At 37.2% G+C, this 15347-nt stretch overlaps 1 protein-coding gene across 2 annotated transcripts; it reads left to right on the forward strand.

Moving 5' to 3' along the window:
* Nucleotides 1-598: 598 nt before the first annotated feature.
* On the forward strand, nucleotides 599-13626 carry LOC139129840 (B-cell receptor CD22-like). 2 transcript variants are annotated; one of them, XM_070695521.1, is made up of 12 exons: nucleotides 599-871; nucleotides 2066-2329; nucleotides 2883-3146; nucleotides 3860-4123; nucleotides 5038-5295; nucleotides 5712-5990; nucleotides 6295-6609; nucleotides 7125-7260; nucleotides 7647-7754; nucleotides 8093-8270; nucleotides 8691-8740; nucleotides 9449-9636. In XM_070695521.1, coding segments are annotated over exons 1-9 (2028 nt in total). In that variant the 5' UTR covers nucleotides 599-624; the 3' UTR covers nucleotides 7648-7754; nucleotides 8093-8270; nucleotides 8691-8740; nucleotides 9449-9636. The 2 variants fall into 2 exon arrangements, 1 of the variants encoding a protein (XP_070551622.1); XR_011551696.1 differs by lacking the exons at nucleotides 599-871; nucleotides 2066-2329; nucleotides 2883-3146; ... (4 more) ...; nucleotides 7125-7260; nucleotides 9449-9636 and adding exons at nucleotides 10807-10993; nucleotides 11541-11589; nucleotides 12444-12541; nucleotides 13005-13626 and having other exon boundaries at nucleotides 7548-7754.
* The last annotated feature ends 1721 nt before the right edge of the window (nucleotides 13627-15347 follow it).

A 15347-nucleotide genomic window follows, 5' to 3' on the forward strand; every position in this document is an offset into this window, starting at 1 on the left:
CAATGAAACTTACAGGTGAGTGATTTTTTATTGCTCTAAAAGTCGTCATACTGATGTTTTGAGTTGGTTGAGATAAACATGAGTGTTTCCGTCTTCTTCTCTGTCAGTTTTCATATCATATTAATTTCTGTTCAGAGTCAATATCATTTTCCGAGCGTCCGATCGACACCGCAGCAATAATCGACCAGGTCACGCAGTTGAATTGCTCTTTTCAAAATAGAACGAGTGAATTCTTGGAGTGGTATCTCATGTCGCCAGGATACTCACCGATTACGAGAGATGACCGCATAATTGATGAGAGCAAACACGAGCTCGTCGGCAACTATGAGGTCGGTGACTACAGCTTGAAGATTTTCAGTACAGACAGTGCTGATGAAGGAATATACCAGTGCAGTGTTGTTGGTATAGTATCGTCAGACGCTGAATTAATTGTCATAGGTATATATTTACCACGGTCATATATACATGCAATAATATTGTCATTCCTTTCTGGAAGTTTAAATGGATTTTTGGAAACATTTTCTACAACATGATTTCAGGCTCATGTCTTTTCTTCTTTGTCTTGCCACATTTTAAATTCTGCATTATTCAGAAAATTATCCAACATGTACTGTAAGCCCTGGAATGTTAGTAAAGGAAAATGAAGAGGTAACGTTCATTTGTCAGGTTGATAAAGGTGTTCCTCCAGGTGAACTAGCGTGGGTTATGAATGGTGACGTCATTTCGGTTGAAAAGAATGAGTCATCACACACGTGGAAATACAACTTCACACGAAATGACCAAGCTTCAGAGATTACTTGTAAATTGAAATATGTTACGCTATCTCAGCCAGAATCATCTTGTGATGAAGTTATTAGGATAATGGTTCAATGTAAGTATTTACGGCTTTAAACTTGCGTATTACATGTATGTCGCAGGAAAAATAATGCTCCACGACCCATACGTGGTGTCTATTTTGACCGCAAACATACAGCGAGTATGTTTTGGTTTGCATGGAACCGTTGGCAATATAAATGGAACCAGGCATACTGTACAAATTAAGCCGTTGCCCACACTGTCAGGTCTAATTACGGTAATATCGATCTATTACAGAGAAATTAACATCGCAAAAATTAAAACATAGTCTGGAAGGTTAGACGCGGTCAAAACAACATCACTACAACCGCACAAGCAGGATGTGTGTGGATGTCTGGGGCTGTTTTGAGTACGCGTGACCTCCTTCCGCAAAGATGAGTTCAGTTATTGACTGATGTTACCGCCTAGACGATAATTAGGCTACACCTGACTATGTCGGCAAGACCTCAATTTAAACAGTATAGTTCCAAGCGGTTCAATGCAAACTACACTCAGTGTGACAGGTTTCGGACAACCTCAGTTTTCGGACATTTAATGACATGCTGTTCGTTGTACTCACTTCTCTCTGTACTGATAGCGTTTTACAAGTCATGTTACTGCATATTAAGTCAGGTGACGCTGCTGTACCGTTTCGAATAGTTATTTGTTCGGTAGTAGTCATTGTCGAACGCAACACACAGAGACATCCAATGTCCGATATCTAAGCGCTATACACGTCGAAATACATTTGCGTTGTCCATTGATTAAATGTGACTAATTTATCACGAAATTTCATAGAATGTTTTCTAAACACATCGAAATTGAAAATCGGGGGTTTGACGTTTCAAAATATCAATATTTAGCCCCTATAATGTAATTCAAAATACGACGTCCGATGACTGCGAAAGCAGTCCGATTACTTTGCAATCAACATGGGGTCAACAATTTGGCAACTTTGACCCCTAAATACCACTTCCGTCGTGTTAACATTTTGAGGATAAACAAAATAAAGTTTCGAAGGGTTTGGTAATAAGATTTCGTACAGTTCGTCATTTATGAAACGGCTTTGAGCGAAATTCTCTACCCTGTCCGAAAACTGTCACACTGAGTGTACTATACGTTGTCGAGACATAATATGATTTTGTGACATGTAGTGCTGAGGGGCTCAAATAGTAACACTTACTGCTATAATATTAGGTAGACTATCTACTCTTGTCATTTATCTTAAAAGATGGGCCCACTGTCGATATCAAGAATGGCTCACACGGTGTAGTTGTCGAAGATAGAAGATATGAAGCTTTATGTGATGTTGATGCCAACCCTGACGCCGCAGTTTACTGGCAGCATCCATCAGGTGACACAACTACCGGTGGAAGGCTACTGCTAGAAAACGTGACCAGAGACAAAGGTGGAGAGTATAAGTGCTTTGCAAACACTACATTTTGGGACAACTCGACAGCGTCATCAGAAGAAAGCCATTTCCTTGATGTACAGTGTAAGTAAAATGATATTCTTTTGCTAAAAGAGAATAGTTTTGTCTGCTTCGGTCATGAAACTCACATCAGAGTGATTAGACTTAGTTTCCAATTATGTCAATTTGGCCACTTGAACAATCATTTTACAATCCATATTATAATTATTGGTGTTTTTTTTCTTATCAACAATAGTTTCCACTTCAGTGTACGGCTGTCAGGATGATAAAATAATTAGCTGTGCGTTTCACCGTGCAGCGTATGTATTCGAAATGTATTATCTTTTTTTGAAAATAACGCTTAAAACACAAATCCGGTATTCAACAACACTGAAAACTGCACAATTTATAATAATAAAGACGGTGGGTCAAATACAGTATTTTAAACATTGGTTAGGGCAGTAGACTTATAAAATGTGATTGGCAAAAAGAGCTTCTAGTCTGAAAAAACAATGACAACTAAAATGACAGTCACAGATAATTTTAAGGTATTCTCTATGATGACTTCTCGTGGCTTAGATGACAACAGTGAAGTCTTATTGTGCCAGCAATATCTTTGTAATGTTTTCGTTAAAAGATGAACCATCGGTCATCATCAGGAATGGTTTGGAGGGAGTAGCAGTCGAAGGAAGAATGTATGAAGCATTATGTGACGTTGATGCTAACCCAGCAGCCGTTGTTTACTGGCAACACCCTTCGGGTGACACGACTGCAGACGAAACGCTACTGCTGGATAGCGTGTCCCGACAACAACGAGGGGAGTACAAGTGTTTTGCAAACAATACGTTCTGGGATAACTCGACAGCGTCATCGAAGGAAAGCCATTTCCTCGATGTACAGTGTAAGTCAAAATGTCTTGTTATTTAAAATAAAATAATCGGTGTGTTGCACGTGAAACTCACTTAGATCAAAATGTTTCATGTTGCACTTGTTGATGTTCAATAATGGTTTTACTCAGTGATATTGCATGCGCACTGCTTGAAATCTACCGCATTGCAAAATGCCTTTATTAGTTATTTTTAAAAGTAAGGCGATATCATAAACATGTTAGTTACGCTCTTCTTGTACTGACCAAGCTTGCTGTCGACTAGTACAGCTTCGTGTGTGCATCAAAGCTCCGTCGTATTTTTAATAGATCTGACCTCGTCTCCACAGAAGACAATGCAACTATCAATGTTTTCCTCCAGGAGGAGTGCGGGGCAACAGGGGAAATTGGTATCAAATCGTATCCCGGGAAGTTTAATCGCTATGGCACGCCCGACATCGGGAAATGCACAGTGTTTTAAGATAGTATTTGTTTTTGTTTTGTGACATTTTACATGTAAGACCATCACCCCTAAGTGTTGGACATTACTTTGTAGCCTAAGAGCCTAAGAGTAAGGAGGTTGTCATGGCTAGAAAATAATGTTAAATGACCCTAGACCTTCTGATCCCACACTCTATTCTCCAAGTAAAACATTGTTAGGTGCATAAGCAACATGAGACCTTCAGTAGCCGTTTCGTTCGTTAGTTCAATCTTTCACATTTGACCCCTGGTTATACCATTTATTTCAGTCCCACCTGCCGTGGCAGTGATACCCGAAGTCCCAAGAAAACTCGGCGAAAGCGTTCAACTTAGATGCCATGCAATTGAGGCAAACCCGCCTGATGTCGACTACACGTGGTACCTCGCCAACGGTGATATTTTTAGCAACGCGACTGTTGAAATAACCAACATAACACGGGATTTACATGGTGACCAGTCCTGTACGGCAAATAATACCTACCACGACGGAACGTACGGCACGGGCAGTAATGTCACAGTTCTTGACGTGCAGTGTAAGTACAGTATATGACACCTAAAAATCATGGTGGCAACGTAATTATTCAGTTCCATTTCTGTTACCTTTTGTTTCATCAAAACATAATAAGGTAACTTTATCATCAAGGGGGGCAATATTTTGTTAATTTGAAACATTTGTATAATATACATGTATATTCTTGTCAGTTCTTAGTTATAAGTAATACGAGGGGGACTTGGAAAAATGATTTTGAAAGCAAGTAGAATACAGCTACGGCGTAGTCATAGCCGATCACTCTTGACTCATACCGGCCATGGGGCTAATAGCTGACCATCGCGCATCTGTTGATACCTTGGCAGAAAATTACTTTTATAGTGACCTCCGTGACTTTATTTTCAGGTCACGCGTACGTTAGTCAAAGGCGGTAAAAAGTTCTCTTCTACCTCCATGGTTAGTCATGGAGCAAGGAGAGCAGCTAGTACCTCCATGCTATAGGGCAAGCATTGAGAAATATCTTGGTCATTATATGCTCACTGTGTTTCAAATGTCATTACACGCGGCTTTAGTTAGGTCTGCATAGTTTTCATTGTTTGATGAACGTTAGTGTTGTAATTATAGGCAAATTAATGAAACTAACAAATTTGTCTTGCTTTTCGGAATCGCAACTGTCTTACAAAGAGCATTGAGCTAGCTCCATGCAAAGGGTAATCAGAATTCGCTGCCCACATGTGGGGGTTGTCAAACTGATGTAATAGCTATTCCCCAAATTTCCGTCGATAAAGTGTGTGCGTAAACAAGAAAAGGAAACTCATGAATTTTAATAGACGTGGTGGCCATGGCCGATTTCGGCCAAACAGGCCAGCGTCTAAATCTGTGTGGGGAAGTGCTGTCATGAAAGAATAGTTTGTCCAACGTTCATCTTTTCCTTTTACTCGTAACGTTATGTTGCAGATCCCCCTGCAATAAATAACTCAAAGGTAGAAAGCAAAGAAAAAGACACAGTCGTTTTAACTTGCAATGTTGACTCCAATCCATATCCGTCGGAATTCCAATGGACTAACGATGATGTATTGCTTTCAAACGAATCTACATATACTATCAATGACGTCACTCGAGACGCCGCTGGCAACTATACATGCACAGTGACTACAGTCTTCTACGACAACACTAATGCTACTGATCAGGGTGTTGTGGATCTGAGAGTCCAATGTGAGTCGTTCTTTATGATATTAAACCAATCTTTTGATTTTCGACCAAACATTATGAGCAACGTGTCCCAGTCTGATAAAGATATATTACTTTTATAAGCTTCATCTGGTCCCCTGATTGAAAAGGAAATCTCTCTCTGTATTTGGGTAACCAGTCACAGGCCAATCAGTTTCCTTCAAAAGGACGACCATTTAATTTTCAGGCGATGTTAAACTTAGATATTTTAGGACTGAATAAATTGCCAAAGCACAATTGTTTGAAGGCGTCTTACGTTTTTTATTCATTAAATAAATAACGAGTGTTTATTACACACAAAAAATTATGATTAATCGATAAGGTCGATAAGAATAGTTAAGATATATTAATGGATACAATCACAATTTTTTTTTTTTCAATTTTACATGTATAATTTCTAGATTTATCCAGCGTGAATATCACAATACTTCCATCCTCAATAAACGAAGGAGATGACGTCGATATCCACTGCAAAGCTTCAGACGGAAATCCTGACTCGCATAAAATAGAGCTGATCTTCAAAGATGAAACTCTTGCAAGGAACGACAGTCAAGAATTGCACCATGAAATTACTGATATCAGCCCTGGAAATTCTGGATCGTATTCGTGTCGAGCATTTACTAACTTTTACGACGGCACTGTCAACTATTCAGTCACCAAGGAGGAGCTGGTTGTATATTGTAAGTGTTTGTTTTCACATATTACGTTGAACGAAAGTACCTTTAGCTGTCGACTCTACTGAAAAGAAAAAGCATAATTCATGGGAATTGTTTTTTAATCTTCTGTTATTGTTGTTTTCCCGAGTACTGGTGTCACAAATTAGTAACATTTGTATTTAAAAGTACAATTATCACAATCTACATCACACTGAATGCGTTGATCTTTGGATGATTGCAGAAATGGTGTCAACATTTCAAAAACATATATTTGGGCAGTGACACCATTTCTGGCAAAGCACATACGATTGTTTTGTATATATCTTAGATTCAGCACGCCTGGCTCCGAGCGATGAAAAAGAATTTAAAGTTGAGATCGGTGATGTTGTTGACATTAACTGCACCGCTCACGGAATGCCTGTGCCCTCAATAAAGTGGTTCGATTGCAATGACAGAGAAATCAGCAAAGAAGATGATAATTTCGAGATCAGAAACCATCAACCAATAGGCAACGTGGTTACAAGTATTCTCAGCGTTACGCTTGCCGACAGTACCTACTATGGTGAATATGTATGTGAAGCTACCAACGCAGATGACGTCATCGGTGATCGCCAATCAACAACGATCATTGAACTTATTACAGGCAAATACATCTTTTACATATTTCATTGTCATGGTTTTAGTTTCTTAATTTGTTGATTCCTCCTCTTCTATCGATACGATATGTTTGTGTAATATTATTGCATTGACGATTTGTGAAGTTTGTTTAACTTATTTCTGAAATGCACTCACGCGACATTACAAGTTATATTTATAATTTAATTTTGATTTTGTATTGCCACATTTGTAATAAACATAGTTTGTTGCGGAATTTAGGGAGAGTATCACCTGTATGTTCTTTTATACTGTTTATCTTCAAAGTTGTTTAGAATGAAATGCCCTTGTAAGCAAAGCTGACTGTATATCTTATATTCAACACTGATTCTCAAAGCATAATGGCAATATTGTTGCTTTTCATTGCCGCTATAAATATTTCTCCCCAAATGGACAAACATGCACAGGGAAATGGTAACCTTCGTTGCATCAGACTCTCTTCTTTCACCTTAAATGAACAAACAGCATTTTTTTGAAATTCATACTATCACACTTTATTTACAGACAATGGATCAGACCCGCTGATCGCTGTCATTACCGTTTCAGTCCTTGTTTTGATTATACTGATCGTGATCATTGTCGCCATCGTAGTGTGTAAAAAACGCCGATCAAAGGAACAGAATGGACAAAGTTTGGGTTAGTATTATCAAATAATTGAAAGTCATTCGAAACATATTTGTTCAATATTAGTTTGTATGTTATTGTTAGACGATTTAATCCCAAAGTTTGTCATATGTGCTAACATGTTTATGTATTTTTTCTATATTTTATTGCAGATAATCTCACTTATGGGTAAGCTCTTTGTTTTAATAGCTGGATATGTGATACCAAGTGCTTTAATCAGATCAACGTTTAACATTGAGCTTATACAATAAATTTAGCCTTCTTCGTTTCACAAGCAATATATCATTTGATCAATCTCCAAAAGAGCAACGTTAACTTAACTTTCGATTGGAAGTACAGGCAATTAGTACTTTGGTTTATGTATTCATCTGCGAAACCTTGTGTAACTTTGAACGTAGCAAGATTTTCCCTCATACAAAAGGTCAAGCGGAGAAGAATCGGTGAACGTAGAAAATCAGAGACGTGAACCCGATGGAACATCACACGGTGACGATATCAATCCCTATGCAGGTAACCCCTCTTAGAATATACTATTTTAAAGTATCCCAATTCTGCCTTTTCTTTCAACACATGTTTCTCCGAGATAAAGAAAACCTCAGCTGATTCACAAAATAAGAAAAATTGAAAATTGTGTAATCAGTGTACAGCTTTCAAATTTTAGGACAGGGTCAAAAGCGTTAATTAAAAGAGGATGACAGTGACGATTAGATTTATGTCTCACTAAAATTGTACCGACTTATTGCCTAAGCAGTGACACGAAATGCTGCTTGTCTACTCAAAAAGTAACATTCGTCCACACAGATGATTTTTTCATCAAAAGTGTTGATTTTTTCCCCGTGATTTCATAGAGACTGGGACATTCTCTTCACTAACTTCGAACTCCGAGAAATCTGCGCAGAAGGCCGAGAGCGACAGCACAGATGGATCAGCAGCTGCAGCTAATCAGCAGGATGAGAAAAATGCAGATGACGATGAAAACATTGACAGTCTGTACACCAAACCAACAAAACAAAAGCTACAGGAAATGTAGGAAAATATTTGTATTCTATATCTTCCGCTTTTCCCTGATTATGTATTGTAATTTTTAGCTGATAGGTTCTCACATAATATGGTACAATAAATATCACGTTCAGTCAAATTGTATACGTTGTTTTACGTTTTTGTGTAATCTTCAATATTAGTTCGTTGACTTGACCTGCACAACCTGATACAAGGCAGGGGTGACCACATTTAAATATTAACATTTCGAGAGGCTATTCGGGGCACTGAGTGCAGACGTACTGTCGTAAAATTTTACAGACACAGCTTCACAGCTGAGACACGCACTTCTTTGCCTTTGCATTCACAGACATGCAAACAAAAAAGCACCTTTTCCCGCACACTGCAATCTTGTGTTGATGTTGGTTACTTAGCTTATCATTAAAAATGTATTTTTTATCCTTTCAGATTCAGGAGGCAGCAGCCAGTACCACAATATTCAGAAAGCTCTCTTAACGGTAACTATACATACAAATCTCGAAATTCGCGAAAAGTAACAAAAGCTGGTTTTGATTTTAGTATTAAATCTTTGAGTCAGATCTAGTATTATAAATTGTATATTTCTAGTGTTGCTAGGCAGGATATGAATGGCTATGTATACTTTGCCCGCCTGTCTACTAAATTATCCCTCTGTATACAGTTGATTGATTTGACAGCAGTAAATAGCTGCTACTACCAGCCGACTCAGAGTCAGAGTCCAATCAGGCACTCATCAAATTAAATCCTTCGAATTTGAGCCATATATTCGATAAAACTGATACATTGCCGTTTTCAATGGAAAATATCGACGTTCCAAGAGTATTGTTCTCTGCATAAATAACATAGATTCCAACGCATATAAGATAAGGCTTCCTGTCGTTTGGTAATCAACGCAAAAACAATTATTTTAGCAAGCAAAAAAACATAGAGCTTCGTCCGTTTCCACATATGGTTTTCACGTATACTTGCACAGGGAATGGTGCAAATCAGTTTAAAACTCGAAAAAAGAACACCTTAGGGTAGGAACAAAAAATGTTGAGAGATGACGTGTAACTGTTTAATCTATTTCTCACTAAAATTGTACTAACTCCTTTGCTTGGCAGTGACACAAAATCCTGCCTGTCTATTTTAATAGTAACATTGTCTACACATATGATCTTTCTCATCCATATTGTTGATTTCCATAGAGACTGGAACATTCTCTTCATTTCAACCACAAACTTCGAACTCTGAGAAGTCTGCGCAGAAGGCCGAGGGCGACAACACAGATGGATCATCAGCTGCAGCTGTTCAGCAGGATAACAAGAATGCAGATGACGATGGAAACGTTGACAGTCTGTACGCCAAACCACACAAAACAAAAGATGCAGGAAGTGTAGGCAAACACTTGTATTTCACAATATCTTCCGCTTTCCTCACATTATCTTTTAATTGTAGCTAACTGGTTCTCACATACTATTGTACGATAAACATCACGTTCAGTCAAATTGTATACGTTGTTTTACGTTTTTGTGTAATCTTTCTCAATATGAGTTCGTTGACTTGACCTTCACAACCTGATACCAGGCAGGGGTGACCTTATTTAAATATAAACATTTCGAGAGGCTATTGGGGGCATTGAATGCAGACGTACTGTCGTAAAATTTTACAGACACAGCTTCACAGCTGAGACAGGCACTTCTTTGCCTTTGCAATCACAGACATGCGAGCAAACAAGAACCCTTTCCCGCACACTGCCATCTTGTGTTGAGTTGGTTACTTATCATATCATTAAAAATGTATTGTTTATCCTTTCAGATTCAGGGGGCAGAAGCAGTACCACAATTTTCAGAAAGCTCTGCTAACGGTAACTACACATACTTATCTCGAAATTTGCGAAAAGTAACAAAAAGCTGGTTTTGATTAAAGTATTAGATCTTGGAGTCAGTTCTAGTATTGTAAATTGCATATTTTTAGTGTTGCTAGGCCACATATGAATGGCTATGTATACTTTGCTCTCTTGTCTACTAAATTATTGCCCAGGTATACAGTTGATTGATTTGACAGCAGTAAATAGCTGCTACTACCAGCCGTCTAAGAGTCTGAGTCCAGTCAGGCACTCATCAAATTAAATCCTGCGAATTTGAGCCATATATTCGATAAAACTGATACAATGCCATTTTCAGTGGAAAATATTGACGTTCCTAGAGTATTGTTCTCTGCATAAATAACATAGATTCCAACGCATATAAGATTTAGGCTTCCTGTCGTTTGGTAATCAACGCCAAAACAAACATTTTAGCGAGCAATAAAAACAGAGAGCTTCGTCCGTTTTCACATATGGTTTTCACGTATACTTGCACAGGGAATGGTGCAAATCAGTTTAAAACTCGAAAAAAGAACACCTTAGGGTAGGAACAAAAAATGTTCACTGTTTAATCTATTTCTCACTAAAATTGTACTAACTCCTTTGCTTGGCAGTGACACGAAATCCTGCCTGTCCACTTTAATAGTAACATTTGTCCACACATATGATCTTTCTCATCCACATTGTTAATTTTCATAGAGACTGGGACACTCTCTTCATTTCAACCACAAACTTCGAACTCCGAGAAGTCTGCGCAGAAGGCCGAGGGCGACAACACAGATGGATCATCAGCTGCAGCGCTCAGCAGGATAACAAGAACGCAGATGACGATGAAAACATTGACAGTCTGTATGCCAAACCACACAAAACAAAAGATACAGGAAATGTAGGCAAACACTTGTATTTCATAATATCTTCCGCTTTCCCACATTTCCTTGTAATTTTAGCTAACTGGTTCTCACATAATATTGTACGATAAATATCACGTTCTGTCAAATTGCATACGTTATTTGTTTTACATTTTGTCGTAGTGATACACTTTGTAATCCTTGTGTAATCCTTGTCAATATTAGCTGACTTGACCTGCACAACCTGATACAGGGCAGGGGTGACCTCATTTAAGTATTAACATTTCGAGAGGCTATGAGTGTACAGCGACTGTTTTCGATGCTGACATGACCAGTCTCACAACCCGGTACAAGAGAGGGATGACCCCATTTAAATATTAACATTCGACAGACTATCGGGGGCACCTTATACAGACGTACCGTCGTAAAATTTTACAGACACCGCTTCACAGCTGAGACAAGCACTTCTTTGCCTTTGCATTCAGAGACATGCGAGCAAACAAGTACCAATTCCCGAACAGTGCCATCTTGTGTTGATGATGTTACCTTAACCTATCAATTAGAATGTATTGTTTCTCCTTTCAGACTCAGGAGGTAGAGGCAGTACCACAAGATTCAGAAAGCTCTGCTAACGGTAATTATACATACTAGTCTCGAAATTCACGAAAAGTCGCTTAAAGCTGGTTTTAACTCTTAGATATTCGTCTCAGATCTAGTATTGTAAATTGCCTGTTTTTATTGTGTTGCTAGGCAGCATATGAATGGCTATGTATACTTTGCTCTCTTGTCTAGTAAATTATTCCCAAGGTATACAGTTGATTGATTTGACAGCAGTAAATATAGCATTTCTAGGTTTAGCGGTTATCTTTACTCCCACTACTACCAGCCGACTCAGAGTCTTAGTCCAATCAGTGATTATTTCAGGCACTCATCAAATAAAATCCTACGACAAGCAGCCACATGTTCGATAAAACTGAAAAAAATGCCGGTTTCAGTGGAAAATATCGACGTCCATAGAGTATCGCTCTTTGCAAAGACAGCATATATTTCAACGGATAGAAGATGAAGCTCCTGTTTTTGGCTACACCACGAGTGGTTTACATAATAGTACATTGATCAAGCCAATAAAACAAAGTCAACGTGTTGCTGAATCATGTCTACACTAAAACGATGTTATTTTCTCTGTTAGTGAGATATTTGTAGTAAGTAAATAATGTGAAGCTATCGTTGATGTGTGCCCAATATTTTGATTAAAATCCGTTTGCTTAAATTGGAAATGCTAGCGAAAATATTAAGCAAGATGACTCAATTCACGATGGTTTGTGTACGTGGTCAATCAGTAAATTCTACGATTTATCTAGCACTCAGTCTGCTGCAAAATGCCGCCGCATGAAACACACACGTACCTTAGAATTATAATATTGACGTCTTATCTACACATTTAGAGCAATCATCCCTATACATTTTAAATCCCCTGTTGTCACGCAGCCCTAGTTGAAGCACCGAATCGGTCACAAACATTTGAAACAGATGTGCCAGGCAGTATCAGTCGTGGTGACGATACCTCTGGGGCTCAAAGTAAACAGGTATGTCTCTCAGCAGTTATGTCATCAAGATTTGCCTTAAAGGCGGAAAAATATAATATTTTTGTATCTATTTACTTTACACACACACATATACATACATACATATATATATATATATATATATATATATATATATATATATATATATATATATATAGATAGATAGATAGATAGATAGATAGATAGATAGATAGATAGATAGATAGATAGATAGATAGATAGATAGATAGATAGATACATACATACATACATACATATATATTCTCTTTATTTATTTAGTGACATATTATTTATTTGTTTGTTGTTTTGTGTATGAACGTAATTCTGTCTTAGAATTGACAGTTAACCACGGATACACAGTGCAACGTCTTTCCATGGACATAAAATGCAAGAATACAAACGTTGGAATTATAGGGGAATTATCTTTTCTGCAACTAATTGCATTATTCATTCACTTTTATAGGACATTGAAAGACCAGAAATCACGTATACAGATCTGGATTTCTCTGACACCGATGGACAAATTAAATCACAACAGCAGCTGCCTTCAAAGGACCATACTGACTACACTACCATTCGTTATATGTAGTCAGACGACAATAACAAGAACAACTGTCTCCATGGTTTACTGAGAAACATTATATGAAGATGCCATTGTGTAAGCATTTTTAGATGCAAATTTGAATCGTTTTAGTGTTTTTTTGGTTCAGTAAAATCATATTTGCAAAATTTACAAGAAGATCCCTTATCCGGTCGATATAATTGATTAATCGCAAAATAAATCATATTACGACATACTCTCAACAAATGCAATTAACGAGATATAACATGTCATTATTTGACCAAACTTATCAAAATATAAAATAATGGATACCATAGACAATGCAACGATATATGTTGTACCACATTGCTAAATCGGGGGTCCGTTCCAAACCAAAATGGGTTCATAACATTACTGTATTTGACAAACTTACATGATATATGGGGAAATCAAAATGTTCCAGATGTAAATGATTTTATGAACACTTTTATTGCAAATTGCAAAACACATATGTAAAGGATTTAATTTTGATAAATTAAAAAGTTACAGAGCGTTTAAGATTTCTTTTGAGCTAGGAAATTATTTAGTTTATGTAAAGTTTCAGCAATTACCCAGTCACTGCTTGTTTGCGTTGTTCATCGCACTTTTTTAAGAATTGAAACAGAGAGAAAACTCAGAGTAGATAGGAATGAAAGGGTTTTCTTGTTATGTAATAGTAACGAAATAGAAGATGAGTACCATTTCCTTTTGAGTTGTACCTTTTTTACCAACTACAAAAAGAAATATATCCCACAAATTATTTCAAATTATTTTAATCCGCCTTCAAAACGATTTTTTGAACTTTTGACTGCAAACGATGCTACCATTCTTCAGAGTTTAGCGGCATACACTCTTCACATTAGGGAAAGACTGCATTGACTTGCATGGTACCTGAAACTCGGGTCCTTGCCTTACAAACTCTGGTGACAAACAGAAGACTTTAATCACCAATGTGTTAATGTTCCACCGTTACGTTTATCTTACCAAGCTGGTGCCATTTTGGGAAAGGCGGGTCTATGAAATTAATCCTCTGATAACAAAGTAGGGAAGTGGGGTATTCCAAAGTTAATGGAGCTTTCCCGTAATGATGCTATGAATGTGAGAAAAGACTCTTGAGGTACTATATGAATTGCAATTGTAAGTTACATGAATTATTCCTGTGAATTTTATTTTTGTAAGAATAATATTTGTAAAATGTAATGGGCCGTAGGCCTTGAATTAATTAAGAAAGACCACCCATTAAGATTTCATGATTTTGGGAACGAAGTGCTACAGTATTCTATTGATGTGAATCTTTGTACGTTTTATTTCTTTCTAGATTTATATATTCAATTTACTCTGCTGTGTAGCGTTATCTGAAATGAATTTGCATCTTTTTTTTTTGTGAAGATTTTTTTCTCGGTGACCAATGATTAAGTCCCTGTCATTTTCAGTCTACTCAACTAAAGCTCTACACTTTTGAACAATGCTAGACTTTTTTGCACTTTCAGTTTGAAATGACGCTGTTATTATCTGAGACCTTTGATTTTCATAGTACTGTAATTTATGTGATTACCAACGGTAGGGAGTTGTTATGATTTGTTTGTTTGAAAACGACTGAAAAACAACGATAAGCTTACTCCGGAAATCTTCAACTATAATCACCTCGTGATCCCGTGTTTGTTGTCCTGATCTTGTGTAAAAAACTTGCGTTATCGATTTATTTTTTCTCAAAATGGTATTGTCATTGTTCTCTTGAACAATACGTATATTTATAATGACGAGTGTTATTATAGCGTTCACATGTTCTTCATGCCTGGAAAAACAATTGTTTGAAGATGTATTGTGTACTCTATTAATGGGTCAAGGCTTTCCAAATTTGAATTCGCAAAGATAATGTATTGGAAATTACTTTTTCAAATTTATTCGAATTTTCAAGGAGTTTTTTTTTTTTTACGCTTATCTAAGAGATGTCAGACTAAATTAAAATATCTCTTTCTGACACAAAGCTACGAATTGGATGACTTAAGTCTGTGATGAAGTTAAACATGACAAATTATACGGCTATTTATACTAAAGTCTGTGCGTTTGTGTCCTTTTATTGCACGGGTCATTAAAGTTAAGCTATCTGTAAGAAACTTACTTGTATTTGAGCCATCAATCAATCAAAAGAATCACTGCATATGCACTGCATGTTCATGGCGAGCCCTCAAAACAGACATTCAGTAACATTATCCTACACTGCAT

The sequence above is a fragment of the Ptychodera flava genome, chromosome 3, assembly GCF_041260155.1.
Source record: "Ptychodera flava strain L36383 chromosome 3, AS_Pfla_20210202, whole genome shotgun sequence".
In the NCBI taxonomy this organism is placed as follows: domain Eukaryota; kingdom Metazoa; phylum Hemichordata; class Enteropneusta; family Ptychoderidae; genus Ptychodera; species Ptychodera flava.

Excerpts from the sequence above, each read along its gene's own strand:
- LOC139129840 (XM_070695521.1), top strand. The coding sequence starts at position 625 with ATGTTAGTAAAGGAAAATGAAGAGGTAACGTTCATTTGTCAGGTTGAT. Across the intron at positions 4,124-5,037 it reads CACAGTTCTTGACGTGCAGT|ATCCCCCTGCAATAAATAAC; the intron begins GTAAGTACAGTA and ends GTTATGTTGCAG. Across the intron at positions 5,296-5,711 it reads TGTGGATCTGAGAGTCCAAT|ATTTATCCAGCGTGAATATC; the intron begins GTGAGTCGTTCT and ends TATAATTTCTAG.